This window comes from Rhinolophus hipposideros (genome assembly GCF_964194185.1).
Source record: "Rhinolophus hipposideros genome assembly, chromosome: 21".
Lineage (NCBI taxonomy): Eukaryota > Metazoa > Chordata > Mammalia > Chiroptera > Rhinolophidae > Rhinolophus > Rhinolophus hipposideros.
Window position 1 is genome coordinate 33,935,441 of NC_138067.1, and position 9,808 is coordinate 33,945,248.

At 48.6% G+C, this 9,808-nt stretch overlaps 2 protein-coding genes across 2 annotated transcripts; one reads left to right on the forward strand and one right to left on the reverse strand.

Annotated features, from left to right (window-relative positions):
* Window positions 1-1,901, reverse strand: LOC308490031 (prostaglandin reductase 2-like). Its single transcript, XM_081031734.1, has one exon. It carries the CDS (start codon window positions 1,768-1,770, stop codon window positions 943-945), a length of 828 nt encoding a protein of 275 aa, XP_080887860.1. The 5' UTR covers window positions 1,771-1,901; the 3' UTR covers window positions 1-942.
* A 1,953-nt stretch (window positions 1,902-3,854) lies between these two features.
* Window positions 3,855-6,684, forward strand: RPL13 (ribosomal protein L13). Its single transcript, XM_081031735.1, has 6 exons — window positions 3,855-3,931; window positions 4,117-4,237; window positions 4,542-4,683; window positions 4,889-5,062; window positions 5,809-5,865; window positions 6,510-6,684. Exons 2-6 carry the CDS (start codon window positions 4,134-4,136, stop codon window positions 6,666-6,668), a joined length of 636 nt encoding a protein of 211 aa, XP_080887861.1. The 5' UTR covers window positions 3,855-3,931; window positions 4,117-4,133; the 3' UTR covers window positions 6,669-6,684.
* The last annotated feature ends 3,124 nt before the right edge of the window (window positions 6,685-9,808 follow it).

The window sequence follows — 9,808 nt, forward strand, 5'->3', positions numbered from 1 at the left end:
AATATCCTTAATTTTAATGTTTAAAGGATTTACATTTAATAAAACACTCTTATTTAGAGTTACATTAGCAGGTCTTGCACATTCATGTTTACAACCATTTGTTAATTTTCCCAGTCAGTCCTGGCATTTTCTGAAGCTCTCTTTGCTGTCTAAATCTTTTTGATTACCTAAAACTCCAAGTGATATTTATATTTATTTGCCCTTGAAATCTTTACAACTATTTGACAGTATGTGCCTGCTAACCTAAAATAAACGTGCTTTTATCACTAAGTATTTGAGTTTTTAGGCTCTACAGGAAACTGGCAAAACACAAAGAGATGATCTTCTGTAGTTAAATCTAGTCTCTCCATCAACCTAACCAACCTGTTACTTAATTTCTCATACCACTCCCCACACAAAGCCTCTGCTCTCCTATCCCAAAAAATGTTCCACAGACACTGAATTCTCCCAAATCTCTACACAACCACCCTGCCATTAAGTCCCTTTTCCATCTACAACAAGGAAAGGCTATCCCAATTCTATTCTTACTCCAAGTTTCAATTCAAGAATTATGTAAAACAAATATTTGCTAAGTGCCTTCTCAAGCATTCCATTTAAAATAAAAGTTATTGATTTAAAAAAATTTGTTTTGTGTGATCCATTAACAGCTGTATCAAATCTCCAGTGGTTTCGGAATATCTAATAAAAATATCACATGTAATACTAGTTTTAGCAAAAGAAAAAAATAGATCATGTTGACTTGAATCTATCATTGTAAATAGTCATGTTGGATGTAGAGTACATATATTGAAGGTAAAAGAAAGAATTATGCAACTAAGAAAATATCACCTATGATCATACTATGATCAAAAGCTATACTGTAAGGTTTTTTTTAATGTATCTTCAAAATCTGCGCAAAATGGAAAGAAAACTGTATTTCCTTGATGAAGACATTTATAGAGATTACAAAGAGGTTTCTTCTGAAATGCAAACTATCTGCTTTCCAATGTTACCTCCTGTCATCATGGACTGGAATGCAGCTCCCATGTTTTCCAATCCGTTTATCATAGTTTCTTTGATCTTCAGCTTTCCTTCTTTAAACCACTGACTCAGTTGTAGAATACCAGACTCAAATTTGTCCTTACATAACACCAGAAATCTTTCTCTTGTGATGTTCCTTTCATTCCGGATTGCTTCTATAGCAGGGGTTAATGGAGGAGGATAAGGCACATCTTTTTTGTACTGAGAAATTTGACCACACAGGATGTTCTGATTTGTCTGCCCAGCTAAAGATCCACAAGCACCAGCCGCCCCACTAGCAACCATTGTCTGATTAGATCCAGCAGTTATATGAGCTTTTTCCTGTAGCCCAATCAAGGAAGTCAAACCAGGCATACCTATGGCCCCAAGAAAGCATGAAAGGTGTCTATCCACAAGTTGTGGGTCTACCTTTTGAAGGCTATTTCCATCCAGGATAACCTTGGTTTGCCCGGGCCAATAGAAAGAAGTCACAAAATCACCTTTAGTAAAATTTGTGTGTTTGCTTTCTTCTATAATCCCAACACCTCCACTATCAACCACTTGATACCGCTGCCAAGGTGTTATATAATCAGATCCAGTGTCTTCATTCATTCTACAACGCATGTAAGGATCCACAAAAAGATAAACAGTTCTGATTTGTCCTTCATTGATATTATCTGGTAAATTTACTTCTTCTACTCGGAAATTTTCTGCCACTGGATTACCATTTTTCCCAGGTCGGGAAATCAGTATCACTCCACGTACAATCATCTCCTAGTTTGCATAGGGATCACACAAGATTTCTGTATAAAATAATTCCACCACCAACCTTAGAAGAAAACCCATTATCCATTATTATTAGGCCACTGCTTTTCCTAATTTAAGCATCGGCCTATATTTACATGACAAAGATTAACATGCTAATTTTTTGCAAAGTGCTATAGGGACGTGACTTTTGCCCCCGCAAAACATCACTCAAAAATCACTTTACTATAATTTAAAAAAATCAAGACTGTGTCTGAAAGGGATTGAGAAGCTACAGTTGACTGTCTTAGGCCGGATTTCTTTGAGGCTGACCCTCAAAGCACTAGATGGAGGTCAGTGAGGTGCAGATGTGGAATGAGTGAGCAGGCACAGCCACGTGTAATTGGGGCTCAGTCTTGCAAGGAAATGCGGGGGTGTGTGCAGAGGATACTGCCACACCCCCAAGGACACTTAGCCAGGAATCCATGATCCCCTTAGTTGAGTGCTACTTCCAGGGGCATTAGCTAGCCCTTTCAGGCCTAAGCCCAGGACAAAAGCCCTTAAGCAGAGTTGTGGCTGTGGAGTTTCAGTGCCAAGGGACAGAACTATCCCTATAGCTAAAGATTTTTAAAACCCTTGAGCCATCCAAGCCTTTGTATCAGGACCTCTGCATGACAGTTCATAACAGTTCACTTCTTTAAGCTTTCCCACTAATCTTTCCCAACGGGAAAGCTGAACATGTTTTCAACAGAATTTTCGTATCAGAATTGTTTTGTCTCGCTGTTCTGCATAATTTTCAATTGAAGTAAGGTATGAAGTACTCAAGCATGAAAAATTGGGTTCTATGTGTGGTTTGGTTGTGTGCAGCAGAGCAAGGTCCTCAAATTACAACTTTACCTTCTTACCGCATAATCCTAACTGGATTATGAGCAGACCTAACCCCCCACCCAGTGTCCCAGGACCCTGTCTTGACCACAAGCAGCTGGAGTTCAGGAGGAGGTGAGGGTTAGGATTGATGGAGATACGTGAGTCTGTGGGTCCGTCCAGAAAGGGAAGTTGGGGATGGGGACAGGCACGTTTGAGATCACAAAGAGCAAAATATCGTGGCCATGGTGGGATCACTGAAAGGTGCCTGAGAACTTGTCAGAAAAGCAGGGCTGCTATTGCCCTCCGTTTCATAATTGAGCACACATCTATTAAATGGCAGGGTGAGGATTTGAACTTCCCATGGAGGCTCAGTGCATTCATCTGAAAAGACTGTGCCTCCTCCGTTACCCAGGTCATAACCGTGTAATTCCTCAGTGATTTTTTTCCAACACCCAAGGGTATCTCAAGAGGGCAGAAAACTTTCTCAGCAACTTATTTTCCCAGTGCAGAGCACAGAGCTTCAAATGTCTCATTTTGTGTCATGAAATTCTTAACCCGTTGATTAAGTTTTGCTAGGAGGCAGCTTGATGATTGGTGTAAAGCTGAGAAAGACAGTGGGTTACCAGGAAGTAAAGGCTCAAGCCAGGAGGAGTACGGTGCTGGCGAGTTCCCAGACTTGGAGGACAGGAGACGCGCGAGGCACAAATGATGGACGTATGCCTGACTAGTGAGTGTTTCTACGCTGCTCGCCTCCGTGGAGGCCGCACGCACAGCGGGAAGCGGGACAGCTGCGGTCCGCCACGTGAATTCTTAGTGCCACCACTTACTCGCGACCTCCGAGAAGTTACCTGATCCTTCCGCCGAGCAGAGGCGGTTGTGCGATTCCATGTGAAAATAAACACATGTGAAGTACAGGATGCCCCGCTTACAGCAGCCGCTAAGTGTGGTCTAAAGCAAGAAGCACACATGTTCCAAACGGGGAGGGGCAAAGACGGGGGCACAGACGACGACGCTTTAGGTCTTGGGGAAACGTACCGAGTCCCAGGGCGTGCGGAAGCTGAAAAAGGCCGGCATTGCCGAAACCATCCGCCACTGCTCTCCTCCTGCCTGAAGCGTCCCTCGTCCGACTTTGTTGGGAGACGCACGCTACGCATTCTCCGGGGGCCGCGAGGTTGGCTGGGAACGCGAATACGTCACTTCCGTGATTCCAGGCTCTGATTGGTCAGAACGTCCCGGCACTTCTGATTGGCCAGGCTCACTGCCATCCCGGGGTGCTTTGCGGCGCCATTTCTTTTCCGGTGGCTGTTCTCCCTGGGAGAAGGTGGGTACGCTCTATTGCGGCGCCGGAGGAGGCCGTCGAATGCCATCGGGCTCCATCCGCCTCCATCGGCGTCGGATCCATGGCGCAGACAGCACTGGCCTATGGCCGGGCTCTGTGGCCGCGCCAAGGCGGGCTGCACGCGGCATCCGCCCGGAACCCGAGCCCTGACTTGCTTTCCTCTCCAGGCCGGTAGGCAGCAGCCATGGCGCCCAGCCGAAATGGCATGATCCTGAAGCCCCACTTCCACAAAGACTGGCAACGGCGTGTGGCCACGTGGTTTAACCAGCCAGCGCGGAAGATCCGCAGGTGAGCGGGGCTCCTGGAGTACACGGCCAGGTAGCGACCGTGTTCGGCATCGGTGTTCCCCGGGGTGCAAGTGCGCTTGGGCCCGTTGCCATGTGATAACGGTGCAGCACTTTCAGCTCCAGCTGAGAGCCGCCGTGACGTTACGGTTGGGGGCAAGTGGGTGGGGACGCCGGGCTTGGGGTCGCTGGCGGGCGGGCCGTCTGCGCGCTTGGGTCCCAGCTCTGGCACTGGGCCGCAGACGTCACGCCCGGGCGGCAGACGGGCTTCGGGGACGGTAACTGCCGCCTGGGTTCTGTCTGCGCAGACGCAAGGCCCGGCAAGCCAAAGCGCGCCGCATCGCCCCGCGCCCCGCGTCGGGACCCATCCGGCCCGTGGTGAGATGCCCCACCGTGCGGTACCACACCAAAGTGCGCGCCGGCAGGGGCTTCAGCTTGGAGGAGTTACGGGTGAGCACTCGCGGGACCGCGTGCCCAGAAGCCTGCGTTTTGTCCCTTGGGCTCACAGTCAAATGATGACATTCTCCGGAATCGCTGTACTGCCTTGATGAAAGTACATTTGAACCCTTTTCCATCTGACGACTGAGCGGTTTTTATTAAGGTATGGAAAGTAGAGGCTCCTGGGGGCTTCATTTGTATCTGTCTCTGGGGGCAGGTGGCCGGCATCCATAAGAAGGTGGCCCGGACCATTGGGATCTCAGTGGATCCAAGACGGCGAAACAAGTCTACGGAGTCCCTGCAGGCCAACGTGCAGCGCCTGAAGGAGTACCGATCCAAGCTCATCCTCTTCCCCAGGAAGCCGTCGGCCCCCAAGAAGGGAGACAGCTCTGTGAGTACGGTGCTCCCAGCTCCTGGTGGGGCGGCGGGCGGGTAAGGGGTGTGGGGGTCTCCGGGACGCTGCCCGACCCCAGCATGTGGCCTCCCTTGGTTCAGGGGTAGTTTCTGTAGCTGGGTCCAGCTGGGGTGAGAAGGAAAGCATTTGCTTGTAACCTTTTTATCCCCCAAAACTTGGCCTTCACATATGGGCAGTAGAGAATTGATAATGAGCGGAAAGCTCCTAAAAATTTAGAAATGAATCAGAACCGCTAATATTCGCTCACGTGCTCCTCAAATGTGATGTTTCTGTGTTGTAGGAATGGTAAAAGTTGTTGGGCTTGGAGCTAGCTTTTTTACATTGAAAGTGTTTTGCTCCCTATAACAGTTTATATATGACACAGATGTTTCCAGAAGAACTTTTAGAACAAAGTTGATAGTGTCCATCCATCCATCCAGGCTTCTCTGGAGTTGGGTTGGGAGTGGGTGTACACTACAGTTGACGTTTTGCTTTATCTGCATCCGTTCAGGTATATGTGCTCTTGCATCAGCCTGTGTCTGTCAGCTAGATAGAATAGGAATCTGGTGTCATGCCATTACTTGGCACATAGACCCACATAATGTGTGCTTGCAGTTGCAGACACCTGTCCCTTCCAAGCACACGGTCACCCAATGTGAGGTGGGGCTGCCTTAGAGGATAATGAGCTTGGGGCCCTTACGTAAATGAGCTGAACCCATTTGACTCGCCTTTCTTGTTAACAGGCTGAAGAACTCAAATTGGCCACCCAGCTGTCAGGCCCAGTGATGCCCATACGGAATGTAAGTGGAGGTGCTGGGAGGATGTACAAGGGAATGTGTGTTGAACAGGTGGAGATTGACTGGAAGGGAGTAAAGGGTGGCAAGAGCATCCTGCCTTCTAAACAAATGGACTCAAGGGAAGGCCATATGCTCTTTTTTGGGGACCCCACTTGTCACTCCTCCCTTTGTTGGGTCCTTTTTCCCTTATTGCTATTTGGAACTCCCAGGCCACAGGTAATCTCAGGGCATGTTTGATGGTTCTGTAACCTGCCCATCAAGTGATTGGGCCCTTGAGGGTCCTCTGGGAAAGGGGATCTATTCCTTGGTGGCCTTTGTGTAGCCTTTCAGCATTACTTTTTTCCCCCCTCTTCTTCCACTTACCCCCTTCCCCTCCAGTTCAAGCCATTGTTTCTCAGTCTAGTTGTGTAGGCCACAGCTCCCTGGCCCATGCTGGTATTAGGAGCCTTGCGCTCCCCCCCAACCCCCGGCTGAGGCAGTTGTCGGTCGGCAGCTCACGGCAGCTCTCGCCGGCTGCTGGCCACTCACTTCTTTCAGCATTACTTGATGTCTTTCCAACACCTCTCTGGGTTTGCTGACATTTGGGTCCTGGGCCTCGTTACAGGCCTCACTGCAGGCCAGGGTTTGACCCCTTGTACTTTTTCTAGGTCTACAAGAAGGAGAAAGCCAGGGTCATCACAGAAGAGGAGAAGAACTTCAAGGCATTTGCCAGCCTTCGCATGGCCCGTGCCAATGCCCGGCTCTTTGGCATCCGGGCAAAAAGGGCCAAGGAAGCTGCAGAACAGGATGTTGAAAAGAAGAAATAAAGTTCTATTGACAATTTGTGATAAGTCTGTAGTCTCTATTTGACCTGTCTGTAAGAACAGGGTAGGGGGCCTTAGCTGGGGTGAGGGTGTTTTTACAAGGCAGGCCAGAGACAGGATTGCATCCCCCTTTCTATAGTTTAGGACTGTTGTTTGTCCATAATAGCATTCTGTGGATAGTTTACAAATCCCATTTTTTAAGTAGAGCTGCCTATTTTAATCAGAGCAGTTTGTAGTTATTTTGGCGTTGTAGGTCTTAGGGCCTCGCCCTTCCTTTCTTTGATTTGCACCCAGATTCGTCCTGAGCCTGTCTGCAGCCCTTCACCCAAACTTGGAGGGCATGTGTGCTCTGGGGCAGGAGGCCAGCCTCAGACCCTTCAAGGACTGCCTTCTTGGCCAAGAAGTGGCAACCATGGCACCCTAGGGGGAGGCTGGAGCCCTGCCAAGCGTTCCTCGTGGGTAAGCACTGCTTTGCCTGTATCCCTGATGGCAGCTGGGTGCCTGAATTTCTTTGAAACCAGTCTAGTTTGTCTACAGTGAAAAGCTCAGGTAAACCTCGATTGTCCTGCGTCACAGCAGGGACAGCTGTGAGCGAAGCAGCCTTGGAGACGGTGCCGAACGTGTTTTCTTGTCTGGACCCTGCAGCCCTGCCAGCGCAAGTCTTTACATTGCAGTCGACTTGCATTCCCGTCCCAACAGCTATGGCAGGTCATTTGGAGGGCTGTTTTAACACCAGGTTGGCGCAAAAGGAACTGGTTTAATTAAAAGGTTAATTGGAAAAACCGCAATTTCTTTGCACCAACCTGATAAAATGAACTGTTAAGGTATGGATTTCCACGGAAATTGTGTCATATATAAAGGTCAGCTGAGGTGGAGGCATGGGAATTTGAACCTAAGCTGTATCTCTGGCAATCCATCTGGGAAAGGAGGTGTGGAGGGGCTGCCTGCCTCTGGATGGCCCGGTGGCACCTGTTCCATTTGCTTGGTGCTTGGGAGCCTAGTGAGGAATGAACTTACCAAGAGCCAGGTGGCTCTGCCCTTCAGCCAGAGCTCTGGCTGATCTTCACGTCAGGAGTACGGGGGTCTTCAGTTAAGTGTGCAAGGTAGAGGCCCCCACTGCACTAGCACTGAGCTGCTGCCTCGGGTTGGGGAAGAGACACCTGCCTCCCCTTAGATGTGATTTTGCACCTTGAGCCACTTCTGTGCACACCCTGCCCACCTTCCAGCACTGTATGACCAACCACACCCCACTGGAATGTAGGGCCGTATGGGTGCCTGGAACAGGCCTGGTGAGTGCTCAGGAAAGCCCTTGGCTGGGGGACCCATTCTGTAGCACCCTGTCACACAGCCTTTAGTCTTCATTTGTGTAACAGACCTCACCTGGCCATGTCCGATGGTGGTGGTGGTGGTATCTACAGTGCCACACTGAGTAAGCTGCTTCTCTGGGCCCTTTTCCTCCCTTTCCATCCTGTCACTTGGCCTGTGCTGCAAGTGTTCAGTAAGCAAGGACAGGCTCTGCCCCCCAAGCTGTGCCACCTGGTGCCACCTGGTGAAGCTAGGCAGGAAGTAAGTCTGATTCCGCATACCTGGGGCTTGATGAGCCAGGCAAATGTTCGGAGGAGCTTTTTTGAAATGTGCTGGGGCTCTAGCTTGTTCTCCCAAATCTGTTCCATCTACTAAAATCCCTGACAGGGCGTGAGAAGCTACTGTCCCTGCTGTCTGGGAATGCTCTTGGCAGTGTGTCCGTAGGTTTATTTTTACATCAATCAGGACTGGCCCAGGTTCCAGTAGGTGATCCTGGCACAGGACATGCTACGGATTGGGCAACAGTGAGGTGGAGGAAGTCGCCCTGAAGGCAGAACGGGAGGCCTACAGGGTGGGTGGTGCTGACCAGCCTCCAAGTCCACCCAAGTTCATGCTGGGTCCCTGGTTGAATGCTGGGTTGTGACGAAGACCTTGCAGCTGGGGAACGATGAGACAAAGAGCAAACACACACGCTTGGTAGAGATGTGGTTCCTTCAAGGGGGCAGGGTCTTCTCTAGGGATGCCTGTGTGTGCGTGTGCGTGTGTGTGTGTGTGTGTGTGTGTGTGTGTGTGTGACAACCCCAAGGCAGCAAGCACTGCTAGGGCAATGGGGTCCTTTGTCCACCAGCCACCTCTGGCACTGGCAGGATTCTAGGATGATCCTGGGATTCTACCCCTGGAGGACATGCCCAGGATTTTCCCTTGAGCATAGGCAAGGAAGAACTGTGGCGAGGAACAGAGACCAGTCATGATTCTGTGATATGCCTAGTGGAGGGCAGCGGCACTCTACAGGCTTCGAGAGACAAAGCAAGAAAATGACCTCACTTCTGTCACTACAAAGGAACTGGATTCTGCCTCAGACGTGATAGCCCATGAGCAAAGACCCCTGTGTGCTGTGCCAGGTGCCTGCAAGTGTTAGCCACCACATTTGTGATAATTTGTTACACAGCGTCAAAAACTAACCCAAATACACCCAAGGATTCCTTATTCTTTTCTATAGTTGGGTAGCATTCCATCAGTGGTGTGTGCTTTTTATCTTGCCATTTTCTTTAGGTGCACTTGGTGGGCGTCTGATGCATATTAAAAGGATTTTACACCAAATTCCACAATTACAAGTGGAATTTATTCTTGGAATACAAGGAAGTTCCAACGTGAAAATGAAGTAATACAACACAGTAACAGAAAGGGGGAAAAACACATCATCTCAATTGATGCAGAAAAAGCGTTTGACAAAATTCAACATCCTTTCGTGATTAAAAAAAAATCAACAAACAACGAATAGAAGGTAACTACCTCCAAATAATAAAGGCCATATATGAAAAACCCACAGCTAACATCATATTCAATAGTGAAAGACTGAAAGCTTTCCTCTGAGGTCAGGAACGAAATAAGAATGCTTACTTTCACCATATCTATTCAACATAGTACTGGAAGTCCTAGCCAGAGCCAGTAGGCAAGAGAAAGAAATAAAAGGCATCCAATTTGAAAGGAAGTAAAATTACCGCTGCAAACAACATGAACTTACATGTAGAAAAGCCTAGAGATTCCATTTAAAAAATGGAATCTTTTTAAATTTAAAAAATGTTAGAACTAATAAATTCAGCAAAGTTGTAGGATAC

Excerpts from the sequence above, each read along its gene's own strand:
- LOC308490031 (XM_081031734.1), bottom strand. The coding sequence starts at position 1,770 with ATGATTGTACGTGGAGTGATACTGATTTCCCGACCTGGGAAAAATGGT.
- RPL13 (XM_081031735.1), top strand. The coding sequence starts at position 4,134 with ATGGCGCCCAGCCGAAATGGCATGATCCTGAAGCCCCACTTCCACAAA. Across the intron at positions 4,238-4,541 it reads CCAGCGCGGAAGATCCGCAG|ACGCAAGGCCCGGCAAGCCA; the intron begins GTGAGCGGGGCT and ends CTGTCTGCGCAG. Across the intron at positions 5,063-5,808 it reads CCAAGAAGGGAGACAGCTCT|GCTGAAGAACTCAAATTGGC; the intron begins GTGAGTACGGTG and ends TCTTGTTAACAG.